At 66.6% G+C, this 16,853-nt stretch overlaps 3 protein-coding genes across 7 annotated transcripts; 2 read left to right on the top strand and 1 right to left on the bottom strand.

Moving 5' to 3' along the window:
- Nucleotides 1–251: 251 nt before the first annotated feature.
- On the top strand, nucleotides 252–5,346 carry DEF8 (differentially expressed in FDCP 8 homolog). 5 transcript variants are annotated; one of them, XM_084215431.1, is made up of 12 exons: nucleotides 252–285; nucleotides 1,158–1,273; nucleotides 1,397–1,479; nucleotides 1,560–1,709; nucleotides 1,924–2,065; nucleotides 2,137–2,301; nucleotides 2,781–2,908; nucleotides 3,349–3,462; nucleotides 3,951–4,031; nucleotides 4,283–4,423; nucleotides 4,588–4,629; nucleotides 4,707–5,346. In XM_084215431.1, the coding sequence occupies exons 2-12, from the start codon at nucleotides 1,168–1,170 to the stop codon at nucleotides 5,034–5,036; spliced, it is 1,482 nt and encodes a 493-aa protein (XP_084071557.1). In that variant the 5' UTR covers nucleotides 252–285; nucleotides 1,158–1,167; the 3' UTR covers nucleotides 5,037–5,346. The 5 variants fall into 5 exon arrangements, with proteins under 5 accessions (XP_084071557.1, XP_084071560.1, XP_084071559.1 ...); XM_084215434.1 differs by having other exon boundaries at nucleotides 4,520–4,629; nucleotides 4,707–4,933; XM_084215432.1 differs by lacking the exon at nucleotides 252–285 and adding an exon at nucleotides 506–565.
- Nucleotides 5,347–6,074: 728 nt separating this feature from the next.
- Nucleotides 6,075–9,127, bottom strand: DBNDD1 (dysbindin domain containing 1; the record flags this gene model as incomplete). The annotated part of the gene is made up of 5 exons (XM_084214923.1): nucleotides 9,008–9,127; nucleotides 7,923–8,050; nucleotides 6,859–7,005; nucleotides 6,332–6,472; nucleotides 6,075–6,244 (listed from the first exon to the last, which is right to left on the bottom strand). The coding sequence occupies exons 2-5, from the start codon at nucleotides 7,969–7,971 to the stop codon at nucleotides 6,075–6,077; spliced, it is 507 nt and encodes a 168-aa protein (XP_084071049.1). The 5' UTR covers nucleotides 7,972–8,050; nucleotides 9,008–9,127.
- Nucleotides 9,128–9,650: 523 nt separating this feature from the next.
- On the top strand, nucleotides 9,651–16,825 carry DRC4 (dynein regulatory complex subunit 4). Its single transcript, XM_084215280.1, has 11 exons — nucleotides 9,651–9,702; nucleotides 10,160–10,243; nucleotides 11,614–11,811; nucleotides 11,963–12,169; nucleotides 12,460–12,514; nucleotides 12,936–13,141; nucleotides 13,345–13,512; nucleotides 13,812–13,898; nucleotides 14,862–15,071; nucleotides 16,156–16,221; nucleotides 16,471–16,825. Exons 1-11 carry the CDS (start codon nucleotides 9,700–9,702, stop codon nucleotides 16,618–16,620), a joined length of 1,434 nt encoding a protein of 477 aa, XP_084071406.1. The 5' UTR covers nucleotides 9,651–9,699; the 3' UTR covers nucleotides 16,621–16,825.
- The last annotated feature ends 28 nt before the right edge of the window (nucleotides 16,826–16,853 follow it).

Here is a 16,853-nt window from a genome sequence, read left to right as displayed (position 1 = left end):
GCAGCGGTGAGGCTGTCGCGGTGGGGACGGTGCGGATGGCAGCGGTGGGAACAGTGCGGGTGGCAGCGGTGGGGCTGTCGCGGTGGGGCGGTGCGGGTGGCAGCGGTGAGGCTGTCGCGGTGGGGACAGTGCGGATGTCGCGGAGCGGCCCCGCCCGGGCGCGGCGCGGCGCAGTGCGGTCTGCCGGCCGGCAGGGGGCAGCAGCACGCAGGGCGCGGGGGGCGGGCCCGCAGGGGGCGGGGCCTCGCAGGGGCGGGGCTCGCGGCGGGCGCGGCGGCGCGCGCGGTGAGCGGGGCGGGGGCGCTGCCCCCTGGCGGGCGCGCGGGAGGGGCCGCGGGGGACGGGAGGGGACGGGAGGGGACAGCGGGGGGACAGCCAGGGGGACAGCCAGGGGGACAGCGGGGCCCTCGGGGGGCCGGGATGGGTGGACGGTGCCGGTACGTGGTGACCGTGGGCCGAAGCGGGCGGTGGCGGCGGGGCAGGGCCGGGGCACGGGCGTGGGAGGCGGAGAGACGCGTCTGTCCGCGGGGACGGAGACGGGGACACGGACCGGAACGGAGACGGGGTATGGTGCCAGCACCGAGGTGTCGGGGACGGGGACGGTGCTGGGGTGGTGGTGCTTGTGACAGAATGCCGGTGCCGGTGTGTCGGAGGCAGTGTCGGTGTGTCGGTGGCAGTGCCGGTGCCGGTGTGTCGGTGTTTGTGGCAGCGCTGGGGTTTCTGTGGGTGTCCCAGGGTGTCGGTGGCAGTGAGGAGGTGTCGGTGTGGGGGCGTCGGTGGCTGTGACGGGGTTTCAGCGTTGCTGTTTGCGGTGCCGGTGCCAGTGCTGGTACCCCCGGTGGGTGGACCGGGTGTTGCTGCCGGTGGGGAAGTGTCGGTGCTGAGGTGGCAGTGCCAGCCGGGGTGTCAGTGCTGGTAAGGAGGTGTTGGTGACAGTGTTGCTGCTGCTGGGACATCAGTGCCATGACAGGGTGTTGGTGGCAGTGTCGGTGCTGCTGAGCTGCTGTTGGTGCCTGGGATGGGGTGATGGTGCCGGTGCCAGGGTGTGGGTGCTGGTGATGGTGCCGGTGCCAGTGCTGGGGTGTGGATGCCAGGGTGCCAGTGCCGGTGCTGCTGCCCGTGCGGGGCTGACCGAGGCAGTGTCCTTTGGCCGGCAGGACGGTGGCAATGGCGTCGGACGAGCGGCTGGCCCGCTTCCGCCAGGCCCACCTGAACCCCTTCAACAAGAGCCCCGAGCAGCTGGAGCGCCCCGAGGGAGAAAGCCCTGCCCCAGGTGGGTGCTGATTCCCCCACCCTCTCCCTGTCCCACATGGGGTGGGCAGCCGGGCCCTGCCCCCCCAGGGTACCCCCCGTTCTGGGGGTGGGTTCAGCCCCCCACGAGACCCCCCCTTTGCAGCCCAGCAGCCGGATCCCCCCCCGGGGGACCCCGAGGGCGCCCTGGACCTGGGGCTGGCCGAGGACCACTTCTCCCGCCCCGTGGTGAGTGGGGCGGGCGCTGTGGGGTGGGGGGCACACGGGGGGCTCAGCTGACCCTCCTCCTCCCGGGGCGGTGCCGGCAGGGGCTGATCCTGGCGTCGGACGTGCCGCAGCTGCGCCGAGCCATCGAGGAGTGCAAGCGGGTGATCCTGGCGCTGCCCGAGCACTCGGAGCGCCAGAAGGACGCCGTGGTGCGCCTCATCCACCTCCGCCTCAAGCTGCAGGAGCTCAAGGTGGGGCTGAGGCTGCGCCCAGAGGGTCTCTGTGGCTGGGGCTCCGTGATGACACCCATCCCTGGGAGGTTGGACCGGCCTTGGAGCATCCGGGGATGGTGGAAGGTGTCCCCACCCACGGCAGGGAAGGGATGGTGGAAGGGATGACCCTTAAGGTTCAGCCCGAGCCATTCCATGATTCTTTAGTTCTCTGACCCCCCCTTTCCCCCTGCAGGACCCTGGTGAGGATGAGCCCAACATCCGGGTGGTCCTGGAGCACCGTTTCTACAAGGAGAAGAGTAAGAGCGTCAAGCAGATGTGTGACAAGTGCAGCACCATCATCTGGGGGCTCATCCAGACCTGGTACACCTGCACAGGTGCGTCTGGGACACCCCCTGCCCGTCCCTGTTTGCCCCACGCCCGCACTGACACCCACGCGTGCCCCCAGGCTGCTATTACCGCTGCCACAGCAAGTGCCTGCCGCTGGTGAGCCGGCCGTGCGTGCGGGCCCAGGTCAGCCACCAGGCGGAGTACCAGCTCAGCATCTGCCCCGAGAGCGGGCTGGACAGCCAGGACTACCGCTGTGCCGAGTGCCGGGCCCCCATCTCCCTCCGTGAGCCCCTGCTGCTCGGGGGGCTGGGGGAGCTGGGGGAGCTGTGGCTGGGAGTGCTGTGGGTAGTGGGGCTCTGTGGGGCTTGAGGAAACCCGGGCTGGGGGGGCTGCAGGGGCTGGGGAAAGGTGGTGGCTGGGATGAGCTGAGAGCTCTGTGGGGTCGGGGGGTGTAGGGCTGGGGGGGTTCATGAAGCTCTGTGGGACTGAGGGGTTGTGAGGATGAGGGGGCTGGGCTCCCCTGGGGGCTCTGTGGGGCTGGGGCTGCTGAGGGGCTGTGGGCTGGGAGGTGTGTGGGGCTGCTAGGAGCTGCTGGCGGGGGCTCTGGGGGCTGGGAGTGATGGGGATCTGGGGAAGGTGACACTGGGGCCCTGCCGTGTCCCCAGGTGTTGCTGGGTGCGCCGGGGCACGCACAGGGTGTGGGGTGGGCAGAGAGCAGGGTGGTGGCAGTGCCAGCCCCGTGCCAGCCCCGTGCCACCACAGGGGGGGTGCCCAGCGAGGCCCGGCAGTGCGACTACACCGGCCTCTACTACTGCTCCAGCTGCCACTGGAACGACCTGGCCGTGGTGCCCGCCCGAGCCATCCACAACTGGGACTTCGAGCCCCGCAAGGTGGGGTGGGGTGGGGGCACCCTGGGGTGTCACGGGAGTCCCTTGGGACAGAGTCCCTGAGTGGAGGCCACCTGGGGGGCCGTGTCCTTGTTCGTGGGGGTCCCTGGGAGGTGTATCCGTGGGTACAGGTGACTTGGGAGCTGTGTCCTTTGTCATGGGAGTCCCTGGGGGGCATCTCCCTTGGTAGAGGTCTCTGGGGGGATCCCAGCCCTGATCTTGCATGTCCCTGGGGACCGTGGCCTTGTGTAGATATCACTTGGGGGACCACACCCCTGATCATGGGGGCCACATGCCTGGTTATGGGGGTCACTGGGCAGAGATCACTCGAGGGGAAGCCATGTCCCCGGGGCCGTGTCCCTGTGATGGGTCCCTGGCAGGGGTCTGCAGGTGGTGGCAGCAGGGCTGGCAGGTGCTGAGGGTGGCCCTGGCGGTGTTGGCAGGTGTCACGGTGCAGCATGAGGTACCTGGCACTGATGGTGTCACGGCCAGTGCTGAAGCTGCGGGAGATCAACCCGCTGCTCTTCAACTACGTGGAGGAGCTGGTGGAGATCCGGGTGAGTGCTGGAGCTGGGGAGGACACCCCAAGGGCAGGGGACACCACAGAGGGCCTGTGCAGTGAGCAGGAGGTGGGGGGACCCCAGGGGCACCCACTGTGTCCCACAGAGAGGAAGCAAGGTGAGGATGGGAGTTTGGGGCGGAGAGTGCCCAGACTGTAACAGGGATGAACTTGCCCCAGTCTGGTCTTTTTCTTGTCACGCTCCTGTCTCCATCCCATTAACAACCCTGTCCCCACCCTCATCCTCATCCTCATCCTGCACCTACCATTGTCCTTTTCCCTATGGTCCTATTCCTGTCACCACCTCTGTTCCCATTGCTGTCCCCATCCCTGTCCCCATCCCATCCTGTCCCGTTCTCACACTGTCTCCATCTCATCCTTGCCCCTGTCCCCATCCTGCCCCTGCCACTGCTGTTTGTCCTTGGGATCGCTGCCCTACACCCATTCCTGTTCCCATTCCCACCCCTCCCATCGTGTCCCCCGCAGAAGCTGCGCCAGGACATCCTGCTGATGAAGCCCTACTTCATCACCTGCAAGGAGGCCATGGAGGCGCGGCTGCTGCTGCAGGTCAGGCGGGGACCACGGCCAGGCGTGGTGGTGGCGGTCACACCACCTTGGTGACGGTCACACCTTGGCGATGGTCACACACTGGTGATGGTCACACACTGGTGATGGTCACACCTTGGCGACGGTCACAGAGCGGTGGCAGTCACACAGCGGTGTCGGTCACACAGCGGTGACAGTCACACTGCGGTGGCAGTCACACCTTGGTGACAGTCACACAGCGGTGGCGGTCACAGTGCCCCGTTGCCCCACAGCTGCAGGACAGGCAGCACTTTGTGGAGAACGACGAGATGTACTCGCTGCAGGACCTGATCGACATCGAGGCCGGGCGCCTCAGCTGCTCCCTCACCGAGATCCACACGCTCTTTGCCAAGCACATCAAGCTGGACTGTGAGGTGAGCCCATGCTGGGGGGCAGAGCCGTGGGGAGACCCCCGTGGGGCCAGGAGGGCTGGCGGGGTCACCAGTGTCACCTGCTGCCTGCTCCCCCAGCGGTGCCAGGCCAAGGGCTTCGTCTGTGAGCTGTGCCGGGAGGGCGACGTGCTCTTCCCCTTCGACAGCCACACCTCGGTCTGCGCCGACTGCTCCGCCGTCTTCCACAGGTACCGGCACGCTGGGGCGGGATGTGGGGACGCGGGGGTGGCAGGGGGTGACCCGATACTGTCCCCTCCCTCTCTAGGGACTGCTACTACGACAACTCCACCACGTGCCCCCGGTGCGCCCGGCTGAGCCTGCGGAAGCAATCCTTGTTCCAGGACTCCGGCACGGAGGTGGAGCCCTGAGGGGGGTCTGGCCCCGTTGTGGGGTCCCAGGCCCAAGGCTGCCCCCACCCACCACAGGGCCCTGGGATGGACACAATCAGCCCAGTGGTGGTTTGGGGACTGGGGTGGGCCTGGCTCTGGGCTCCTGTGCTCATGGACATGGCAGCACTGCCGGGAGGGATCACTGCTGGACGCTAGCCCTTCTCGGGAGCATGGAGAGCCTCACCGGAGGGACAGGATCGGGTTAACTGGGATCCGGTAAAGGCTCCGCAGCGGCTCCTGCCTGGAACGGGGCTGTGGGCGGGGACGGGTGCGGGCCAGGGCTGGTGCTGCCGTCCTGCAGCGACAGGTGCTGGCAGGAGGGCTCAGCCCTGGCACCGGGGTGGGACCGAGTCCCTCCCACACACAACACCGGACTCTGGTCCCTCTCCAGCCCACGGCACCACCGTTACCGGGGCCGAGCCCCAGGGGGGATGCTTCCCCGGGCTGGACCGAGTGCGGTGTGGAGCCGCTGCCTCCCCTCCTCGCCGGTGTTTCCTGTAGCATTAACGAACCTCTTTGCGCAACCCAGCACTCGTGTCCCTGCTTCGGGCGGCGACGGGGGCACCGGGGGCACGGGCAAGATGTGCGAAGGCCCGAGGGTGGCAGCCCGGGAGCTCCCGCCGTGCCTGGGGCTGCCGGGGGCGAGCACCGGCACCGACCTGGGGCTCGGGCCAGTCCGCGGGCCAGCGCCGCCCGCGGCATAGAATTGCGCTGCGCGGGATGTGCCGCGGTCACCGCCGGTCTCCCGCCCATCGAGAGTGGCCGCGGCCACGCTGCCCCGGCAGCCGGTAGGGTCGGGCACCCCCCTTCCCGCTGCTCCCGAGGTGTTCCGTGCCCCCGACTCCTCCCGCTCCCCCAGGCGGCGACGCAGACGGGCAGAGGCCGGCGGTGGGTCGGTCGGTTTTACCGGATCACAGCACTGCTACATCAGAACCGGGCGGGCACCGGCACCGGCCGCGCTCCGTCGGGCCGCGCTGAGCCGTGCGACCCGTCCCGTCCCGCCCCATCCGCCGCTCCCGGCAACCAAGGCCGTGCCGCTCCCGGGGGCCGGCGGGACCGGCCCGGTTTCCCCCCGGGGCCGCGGGCCACCGGCTGCGGGCAGCCCGGTACGTCCCCGCCGCGGGGCTGGGGCCGCCTCTGCGCTCCCGGCGGGCTAACGGGAGTCCTGCGCCCGGGGACGGGCTCCATCGGTACCGACGGGACCAGCACCGGCGTATCCCGGTGTCCCCCGGCGGGTTTTGTCCCTATGGCTCCCGCGGGCGCTCGGCGGGCAGGAAGGCGTCCGGGGGTCCCGGGGGTCCCGGCGGCAGCTCGGGGTCACTCAGGTGCTTCTTGTCCCGGCCCTGCTCCCGCGCGCGGGTCCAGGAGGGCGAGCGCAGGTACCCGGCCCGCGGCGCCGCCGGCGGCTGCAGCCCTGCGGGACGCACGGGCGGGTGGGCGGTCAGCGGCGCGCCGGGACGGGCGGACAGACCGGGACCGGCGGCCCCGGACCCCCGCTCACCGCCGGGCGTCTCTCCGGCCGCGTTCTCCTCGTCGGAGTCGGCGAAGACCTCGGCCAGCTCCTGGTCCGACATATCCGTCAGCTCGGTCAGGTCCAGCAGGTCGAAGTGCACCTCCAGCGAGGACACGCTGCTCAGGGGCTCTGCGGGCACCGGGCACAGCTGGGCACCCACCGCTGGCCCCACCGGGGGAGGCGGGGGTCTCTGCTTGGGGACCAGGGAGCTGGGAGTATGAGGGGCTTGGGGGACACCATGACTGGCTGGGGGCTAGCAGGGGGCCCTAGGGGTGTCAGGGGACCCCTGGAACAGGAAGGAGATCCCAGGAGATGACAGAAGACTGGGGACAGGCGGGAGACCCCGAGGGCTGGTAGTCAGGAAATCCCGGAGCAGACCCGAGGTGCTGGGGATAGGCAGGTGATGCTATGGGCAGGCAGACATCCTAGGGACAAAGCAGGGGACCTCAGGCACAGGCAGGGATGGCAGGAGCTGGCAGGGACGGGCAGGGACCGCAGCTCAGGGCCTCACTCACGTCGGCGCTCGGTGACCTGCAGCAGGCCGGCGCTGGGGATGGGGATGCCCCCCTGCTCCTCCGCGGGGACTCGGGGGGTCTCCTGGGCCGGCCCGTGGGTGGGGGTCCCTGCGGGGCGCTCCAGGACCAGCGGCTCCTTGCCAAGCTCTGCCATATCAGCGCCTTCTGCGTCAGTGAGGGCAGCTCCTCTTGGGGCCCCCGGCGCTCGCGGGGTGCCCAGCTAAGGGGCCAGCGACAGCAGGATCCCCGGGGAGGAGCGGGGCACGGGCAGAGCTGCCCGAGCCCCTCGTGTCGGGAGCTGGCAGCCCCCACCCCCCGCCCCGCGCCCCCCTCCCCGCGCAGCCCCTTTGTGTCGGCGAGACAAAGCGCAGGCTGTGCCGGGGCCGGACAAGGGCGGATTGTGCCGGGACTGTCCCCGCGAGGAGCCGGAGGGACAGGGCGGCCGGGGCACAGCCCGTGGCACACGGTGCTGGTACAGCCCGCGGTTGTGGCACACAGCGGGGGCACGGCCGTGTCTCGGAGCTGAGCGGGCACCGGGGGTGGCAGTGTGTCCCTGTGTGCCCGGGGGGGACACGGCACCCTGTCCCCCGAACTCGGTGCACCACGTGCCGCCACCAAACCACGCCACCACTGAGTTACCGGGTGGCACGGCTCAGAGATGGGCATCGCCTCCCTCCCACCGGGATGGTGACAGCGGGGCAGGGACAGAGACCTCCAACCCACGGGGGAAAGGGAAGTTCCTGCTCCTGGCACACGGAGCTGCAGGGCATGGGCAGGACAGCAGTGGGACAGCAGCCGTCTGCCCCGACACTGGCGCTGCCACATCCTGACCCCCCAAAGGGACATCAAGCACCCCGCGCTGACGGTGCGTTCCCTCGGGCCGGGGAATGGGCTCCTCATCCCGCTCCAGAGCAGAGCAGAGCAGAGCAGAGCGGATTCCCCCGCGGCGGACACGGGGGCTGCCCGCTCCCGCCCGCTCCCGCCACCTGCCCGGCCCCGGTGGGTGACACTGCCGTGTCACCGTAAGGAGCGCGGCCCCCTGCCCGCACCACGCCCCCACCCACCGGGGCGCTGGTCCCGGCTGCAGAATTCCCCTCTGGCCTCCGCCTGCATGGTCCCGCCGCGCCACCGGCCGTGTCACCAGCAGTGTCACCGGCCGCACCTCCTGCTCCGGCCCGGGCTCACCGGCTGCCTGGCGGGAGCGGGGCCGGATCAGGGATCTCTCCCGCACGACGTGTGCTGACTCACGGCAACCGCAGAGCCGGGCAGCCGCCGGTACCGGCACCCCCCGGCGCCGGGCACCCCCGCGGCACCCGCAGCCCACCCCGGTGGCACCGTCCCCCCACGGGCCCGGTGTCCCGCCGTTCCCGGTGCCACGGGGCTGCCCCATGCTGGCGGCTACGGCACAGTCGTGTGCGGGCCACAAGCGGGAGGGACCGGCGGGCAGGGGAGCCCTGGCACCGCCTCTGTCGCCAGGTGCAGCCCCCTCAGAATTCCGGGCCCCCTCAGCTGCACCAGCACAGCCACCTCCCTGTCCCCAAGCCTCTCCGCACACCGGCACCGCCACAGCCGTGCGGGATGGCTGCAAGGTACCCCACTGCTCCCCTGGGCACCCAGAGTTCCTGCATGTCCTGTGAGCCCCATACCGCGCCTCTACACCCCCGGGCACCCCACTGTCCCCCCACATTCCCTGGGCACCCCGTAGCAAGCCCAAGTCCCCCGTGCACTCCCCTGCTCCGTGTGACCACCTGGCCACTCCACTGCCTCCCCTTGTCACCGCCCTGCACCCCACCTCCTGCGAGCACCCCACTGTGCCCCCCAAGTCCCCGGGGCGCTCCCGGGCTCCCTCAGCCCCCTGAACACCCCCGTGCCCCCCACATTCTCTGGGTGCCCCACTGTTCTCTCCCTCCGACTCTCCCGGCACAGACCCCCCCGGGGCCCGGTCCCCGCCCCCCACATCCCCCTCCCCCGCAGTCGGGCACCCCCAGCTCGGCCCCGCGCCCCCCTTTGCACCCCAATGCGCCCCCCATGCAGCTCTTCCCGCTGCCCCCCCGCCCTACATCTCCTTGTGCGCCCCGCGGGGCCCGGCCCGGTTCCACGGTGATGGGCGTGCCGGCCCGAGCCTCCCCGCTCTGCTCCCCGCCCTCACCTCCGGTGGCGGCCGCTGCCGGAGCCGCCATGGGCCGGGCGCGGGGCTGATGCCGGTGCCGGTGCCGGTGCCGGTCCGGTGCTGGGCGGGCCCGGTGCCAGCCCGCAGCCCGCACGGTCCTGCCCGCCGCGGCGGGGGCGGGGACACCGGAGGCGGGGACACCGGGATGGGCGGAGCCGAGGGGCGGGAGCACCGGGGGGACAAGAGAGGGCGCGGAGGGGACCGGGAAGAGCGGGGGGCCTCGGGGACCGGGGGGTGCGGGAGCTGAGCCGGGGGCCCGCAGCTGTGGGGACAGCCCCGGTCACAGCAGTGGGCGCGGGGGTGGGGGAGCCTGGGCCGGGCACGGCGGGACCCCCCGGGTTTGTCCCCCCCGTCCTCCACGAACTCCCCCGCCCCCACCGGTTCCCCCCGAACCGCTCGGTTCCTCCGGTCCCCCCGTTCCCTCACACGGCCCCCGCCGCCTCCTCCCCGCCCGGTCCCCGCGATGCCCCCCGGTTCTCCCCGGTGTCCCCGCCCCCTCCCCTCCCGCTCCCTCCCCTGCCCCCGCCGCTCGGGCTGGCCCCGCCCCCGTTGCCAGGGCGGAGCGTGGCGTTGCTAGGGGGCGTCTCTTCACCCAGTGCCGCTCTCGCGAGATCTCGCCCTCCTCTCGCGGGACCTGCCGTCCGTTGCTCGGAGACGCTGGTGCCGCCGCCATGGTGAGAGCGGAGCCGGGCCCGGGCCGGGCCCGGGACCGGCAGCAGAACCGGGGCCGGGGGGAGGACTGCGGCCGCTGCTGAAGGGTGTTCGGCAGCCGGGGTGTGCGGGCAGGGGAGGGCGGTGGAGCCTCGCGCCTCGATGTCTGCGATCCCCGTCCTGTCCCGGTCCGCTCCCGGGGAGGGTACGGAGCCCCCGGCGCCGTGCCCAGCGCTGCGGGGACGCTGCTCAGGCGTTATGTCGGGTACAGGTGTTTGGTGCCTCGGGTTCACCGCGGAGCTGGGTCGGCAGTGGCAGCGCATGGGTCTCTTCCCGGCCGCTCCCGGGGCCCGGCTCGGTGCCGCCGCTGTCCCGTCCCTGCCGTGAGAGGGGGGATGCTCCGGGCCCGGCACGGGGGCCCTGAGCGGCACGGTGTCCTCCTCACCCATTCACCTGCTGTGCTTGGCTTTCTGTCCTCAGGCCCCCAAAAAGAAAGGGGGGAAAGGCCCCAAAGGCCCGACGGTGGTGGATGCCCTGGCCCCGGAGGAAATGAGCAAGGAGCAGGTGAGCGGCACCGCCGGGGAGGACGGGCGGGGACGGCTCCGGGGACCCTGCCTGGCGCCTGGCCAGCTCCGGGGACAGCAGGTGCACAGGGCGGCAGGGCCGAGCAGCCGCCTTTGTGTCACTGGCGCCTGCCTGGGGCTGGGGAGGGCGGCTCCTGCCGCTCTGCGAGGAAGCAGCCGCCTCATTCCCCGCTCTGCTCGCCAGCCCTGGGTTCTGGGCACTGCTGAGAACCTTGGGGCCCCTCAGGACAAGAAAGAGGAGCTGGAGCGTGGCCAGAGAAGGGAATGGGGCTGGGGAAGGGTCCAGAGCACAGGGAGAGGCTGAGCGAGCTGGGAAGGGGCTCAGCCTGGAGCAGAGGAGGCTCAGGGGGGCCCTCCTGGCTCTGCACAGCTCCTGACAGGAGGGGACAGCCGGGGCGGTTGGGCTGTGCTCCAGGGAACAGGGACAGGAGGAGAGAGAACAGCCCCAGGCTGGGCCAGGGCAGGTTGAAGTTGGATATTGGGAACATTTCTTCCTGGAAAGGGCTGTCCAGCCCTGGCCCAGGCTGCCTAGGGCAGAGGTGTAGTCCCCATCCCTGGAGGGATTTAAGGGTCACGTGGATGTGGCACTTGGGGACATGGGTTAGGGCTGGCATTGGCAGTGCTGCAGGAACAGTTAAACTTGATTTTAGACGCTTTTCCATCCCAAACAATTCCATGAACCAGAAGTATCTAATCACCTGAGTGTTGTGACAGGTAGAAGAATTATAAAATAAAGGTCTCATAAAACCAGGGCTGCTCTGTAAAACTGTTAGCCTGCCACTTCTTCTAAGTGCAGCTAGTACTTTGCAAGTTCCCATGCAAAAACTAACTTGGAATGAATACTTTGCTAGCATAAGAACCTATTCTTGGGTGAAAAATAAGGGCACCTGCATAAACATTAGATCTGTCCCATGAGAACCCACTAAAGAAAAATGTAAATAACCTGAACCTTAGCAGGTACACACAAATCACCTTCTGACCAATGAGCAAAGTGGTGAGAAAACTGCCAGCCAACAGATGTTGCGCATGAGGTCAGTGAAAACTATATAAAATGAGTTGTGTGAATAAAGACTGGGCTTTTCCTGCAGGAAGAAAATGGAGTCTCGTTTGCTTTATTCTGATGCCTGGGAATGCTGTTACTGGTGTCACTGGACACTGCCTGCCAGAACCCCATCCCAGGCAGATGAGGTTTTGTGACTCCTTTTCCAGAAGCTGCTGGGTTAGTCAGGGACCTCCACAGCCCCACACCGGTGACAGCCAGCACATCCTGCCGGCTTTGGGACACGGGCTCTCCAAAGGCACCTGTCCAAGGCCTGCCTGCCCCTCACCCGTGCTCTCTTGGCTTTGCAGCTGCTGGAGCACATGGTGCGTCTGCGGCAGGAGCTGGACCGCGAGCGGCAGGAGCGGAACTCCTTCCAGCTGGAGTGTAACCGCATCCAGGGCTGCTGGGAGATCACCCGCCGGGAGCTGGAGGAGAGGAAGGCGGAGCTGCGCGCCCGGGACCGCGAGATGGAGGAGGCGCAGGAGCGGCACCAGCTGGAGATCAAGGTGGGGCTGCGGGGCTCCAGGTGAGCCTTGGGCGGCTCTGAGGACCCGAGGAGGGGGAGCTGGGCAGGATGCGATCCAGGAGTGTCTCACCGGCATCCCAGGTCCAGGTGTGTCCTGCTGAGCCCCTCACCTGTCTCTGGCCTGTCCTTAGGTGTACAAGCAGAAGGTGAAGCACCTTTTGCACGAGCAGCAGGAGAACCTGACGGAGCTGAAGGCAGAGGGACTCCTGTCCCTGAGTAAGGCCCAGAAGGATCACTGGGAGCAGGAGCAGGAGCTGTGGAAGGAGAAGCGCTCCTTGAACACAAGGCTGAATGAGCAGGAGCTGGCCAATGAGGCAGCCATCACAAACCTCTGCCTGGTATGTCCTGTGAGGTGCCTCATCCCCAGCCTGGGTGCAGGAGTGGGATTTTGGCTCCCTGGCTCTCTGTGGGGTGGGATGGGATTTCTGGTGCAGGAATGGGGAGAAGGGATTCCTGCGTGACTCCTCTCCCACAGTGAGGAGCTGTGAGAGCAGCTGGAGAAACTACAAGCCACTGTTTGCATCACCATGGGATCAGAATGCTTTCCCAAAGAGCAAGAGGGAGTCCCTGGGAATGGGCTGGCTTGGGATGTGACTGTTTCTTCCAACCCGGGGTTTCTTCCTCACAGAAACATGAGGAGGAGATGTCCCGGCTGCGCAGTGACTTCGAGCTGCAGACTAAAGGTGAGGGCATGGGGCAGATCCAACAGGAGCATGACAGGGAGAGCTGCTTCTGGTTCCCAAGCAGCACCTTGAGCACATGGGGGCACATTCTCCTCAGTTCTGGCCATTTTTCCCTTCCCTGTTCCGCCCATTTTTACCTTCCAGTTCTGGTCAGCTTCCCACCTCAGTTCTGGCTGATCTCCCCCACCCAAGGTTCTGGCTAGTTTTCCCCCTAAGTTCCAGCTGGTTTTCCTCCCCATATCAGACAGTTTGCCCTCCAGTTCTGACTGTTTTTCCCTCCCAATTCCAGCTGGTCCCAACCCACACAATTTTGGCAAGTATTCCCTCAGTTATTGCTGGTTTTTCTCCCTTCCCCATTCTGGTCACTTTTCCTCCCCAGTTTCAGTCAGTTTTTCCCCAGCTCTGACAATTTTCCCCCCAGAGATGGAGGCCAAGTACACCAGGAAGATGCAGGCACTGCGGGATGAGCTGGACCTGCGGAGGAAGACAGAGATCCATGAGCTGGAGGAGAGTAAGAACACTCAGATCAGCGAACTGATAGCGAACCACGAGGGGGCTTTTGGTGCCATCAAGAACTACTACAATGATATCACCGCCAAAAACCTGACACTCATCAACCTCCTGAAGGTATTGCCCGTCCCTGTGCCACCCCTCCACCCAGGGACTGCTCCTGCCGGGGTGTCAGCTGGATCTGGCAGTTCCCAGGTGTCAGTGTGGTGCTGGTGGTGGCCCGTACACTGACACATGAGTGGGGAGGGTGTCCTGAGGGTGTGGGGCACTCTGAGGGGCTGGGCAGTCCCAGGAGCCAGCACTTGTGTTCCCAAGAACAGGAGCAGGTGGAAGAACTGAAGAAGAAGGAGGCTGTCCTGGAAAAGGAGAAGGCAGATGTGGTGCGCGAGAACAAGGGGCTGACAGAGCCGCTGCAGGAGGCCCAGGAGCAGGTGGCTGAGCTGCAGAAGAAGTTGGTTAACTATTACAGGGACAAGGAGGCCCTGATGGTGAGTGCCCAGCCCTGTCCTTTCATGGGCTTGTTCCTGGAGGGAAAACACTGAGCTCAGCCACTTGGTGTGCTGTGGTTGCTGGGCAAAGCAAGTCCTGTTGTGCTTACTGTGTATTTGTGGGATCTCGGATGGGGATCCAAAGAGAGACTGGATGGGAGACCAGCCCCACTGCAGGGGGGTTGGTGTGGGTGCTGCCTGGTTTTCTCTCTGCTACTCACTCTCCTTCCTTCCCAGAACACATCTCCAACACTTCCCAGACAATCCTGTGCTCTTTAATCCTCCCTTCCCATTCACAGAACTCCAAAGCCCATCTGAAAATTGCCCAGAAGGAACTGAAGGACCTTCGGTGGGAACACGAGGTGCTGGAGCAGCGGTTCAGTCAGGTGAAACCTCCAGGCAGGGCCGGGCATCCCATCCCCTCTCCAAACCTTCTCCAAACCCTCTGCAGAGGACAGGGCGTGGGGCTTAGCAGAGGCTGTGCTTAGCCCAGGGCTTTGCAAAGCTAATCCTGAGTCGGGTGATAACCGCTGCTCCCAGCAAAGCTGCTCCCAGCTCCAGCCTCTCCCACGGTCAGCAGACAGGCCTGGCCTTGTCCTTTGCTAAGCAGTCATGCACGCTCCAGCAGGGCCCCAGGCTGCCTGGGCTGTGTGGGGCAGAGATGGGATGGGGGCATTGCCACGGGCCCCTCCTTCTGCCAGGGTTCCAGGATCGCTCCCTCCCACTCTGGGGTGCTCGGGAACAGCCCTGCAGAGCGAGTGCTCCCCCACTCTAACCCAGATAAATCTTAGGAGGCAGGAGAGAGCTCATTTGCAATTCGTAGAAATCCCCAGGAATATGAACATTGATCCGAGGCCTCATTAACAATCCATCATTAAGACAGCGCCAGATTCAGAGCGTTCAGAAATAGGCTTTGGAGGAGAGACTGTGTCCTAATTAGGACACTTATTAACTAGCTGTGAGCCAGGGACTGCTGCCAGCTGTGGGGATGAGAGGAGAGACCCCCGTGTGCGGGGGGCCCTCGCTGGGGTCTGAATTAGTGCTGCAGGGAGCCTTTGGGGCATTCCATGCCTGGAGGGGAAGAGGAGGAGGAGGGAGAAGCGCAGGTGCTGCACCATGGAGGGAGGGAGAGAGGGAGGAAAGAAGGGAGGGGGGGAGGCTGTGCTGCAGCACCTGCCTTCCCTGTGGGCTGCAGGTGCCGTGGGGAACGGCCAGGCTGAGCTGCTGGACCAGTTTTCTGCCATGTTTGTTCTCCACACCGTTGTGCAGACCCCAGTCAGCCTTGTGCAGGCCCCTGTGTCCCCCGGGGTCCTGAGGGTGCTGTGACACTGTGCTGCCCCCCGGAGCAGGTCCAGGAGGAGCGAGATGACCTCTATCAGAACTTCACCAGAGCCATTAACGAGGTGCAGCAAAAAACGGGGTTCAAGAACCTGCTCCTGGAGCGGAAGCTGCATGGACTCCTCGCCGTCCTGGAGCAGAAGGAGGTGGAGCTCAGCGAGGTCCTTGCAGCCTCCAGCCTCGACCCCAGCGCTCTCTCCTTGGTCTCGCACAAGCTGGAGGTACTGGGGCCCGGCGAGGGCTGGGTTTGGGGGGCAGAGCCCACTGTGGGGTGCCTGCTGCCCCTCAAAAGCACCAGTCCCCATCCTGCACGGCTGCAGGTGGCACGTCACTTGTCACTCATTCCCAGCACTCCCAGGGCCACGTGTGGTGCCGCAGGGCACTCGGCTCTGACTCGAGAGCGGAGCGTGTGGGTGTTGGAGTTTGGCACTGATCTGTCCCTCAGGTGGGGCCTGTTTGGAGGAGCGTGGCCGCAGGCTCCATGGCACTGCCAGCACCCTGTGCTGCCACACAGCCAGCTGACCGCCAGCGGGTCCAGTGGCACCCAGGGGCTCTGTGCAGGGGGGGGCTGCACCTGGTGAGCCTCGCCTGGCCATGGGGACAGTGCAGACAGGATCCTGGGGCTCTGCGGTGTCTGCCGTGCTAAAAATACCTCTGCAGAGAGCCTGGAGACCCACATTCCTGCAGCCTGCCGCAGCTGGAGCCAGGGAGCAGCGCTTGTGCGGGTTGGGCACAGACACAGGGAACGAGGGCTCCACCACCTGGTGCCCTGCTGCTTGTCCCCAGCCAGGTCCCCGCTGCAGGGGGAGTCAGGGAAGCTCTGGGATGCTCTGGGATGCATACCAGGCCTATGGGACAGGCAGCGGATGTGTCACCTCCCAGCATGTGGAAGGAAAACACATTCCTGGGATGGCATCACTGGCGTCCGGCTCTCCTGCAGCTGCTGGGGTCCCTGAATTCCTCCTCTCAGCTGCCTCGGGCAGCCTGGCTCCCTGTAATTCCCGCGGTGCCGCGGCAGCAGGGTGGTGCTGCTGGAGCAGGTGCTGCCAGCGCTCCTCGCGCAGCGGGGCAGACCGGGATGGCTGTGGTGTTCATCCCCGAGCTGTCTGTCCCTGCCCGGGGCTGGCTGTCCCTGGCAGTGCCACTCAGAGGGGGCAGGGTGGTGGCCACATGCCAGGCCCTGCTGCTGGCTGCTCCGCTCGCGCTGCAGCTCCTCGTGTGCTCTGCCACGCCACAGCCACCGCGGCACGGCCAGCGCATCCCCAGGGCTGGGCAGAGCAGCCTCATCCCAATCTCCCCTTGCAGGACGTGCTCAGTTCCAAGAATGCCACCATCCAGGACCTGCAGATCCAGCTGGCCAGAGTCTGCAAGGTAAGGGTGGGGAGGAATCCTGGAGAGGTTTAAGAGCCGTGTGGATGTGGCACTTGGGGACGTGGGTTAGTGCTGGCTTTGGCACTGCTGGGGGAACAGCTGGACTCGTGGGTCTCGGTGATCTTAGAGGCATTTCCAACCCAAACGATTCTGTGATTCCGTGGCTTTGGCTTGGGTGTTGGAAATGAGAGTGGGTGTGCAGGGAGCTCTCTGCTGACAGAGGGGCTGACAGGGACCCTTTCCTCGCAGGCACACAACGACATGCTGCAGACCTTCGAGGCAAAGCTGACAGACTTTGGCATTCCCCTGGACAACCTGGGTTTCCAGCCACTGTCCTTCCCCATCCCTGGGCAGGAACTGGGGCAGGGCCCTGCTGGACTCGTTTCAGTGCCCACCTGATGCTGGCAGCACTGAGGGTCCCACTGGCACAGCGGTAGTGGGGCTGTGCCCTTTTCCTGCTCCGTGTCTTTAAACAGACCCCAGTGAGCATCTTCAGGAACCTCTACTCCCAAGGGGGACTACAGCTGGAGGGCTGCAGGCATCCCACCCACCCCACCAGGCTGCCCCTGGGGCTACTTCTGTTCCCACAAAAGTGGAAGGTGATTTTTTTTCAGACAAATGGTGCTGTTTGG

Source organism: Fringilla coelebs (genome assembly GCF_963513975.1).
Source record: "Fringilla coelebs genome assembly, chromosome: 14".
Taxonomy (NCBI): domain Eukaryota; kingdom Metazoa; phylum Chordata; class Aves; order Passeriformes; family Fringillidae; genus Fringilla; species Fringilla coelebs.
The sequence above is the reverse complement of the archived record's forward strand: the minus strand, read 5'-3'. Positions and strand labels throughout refer to the sequence as shown.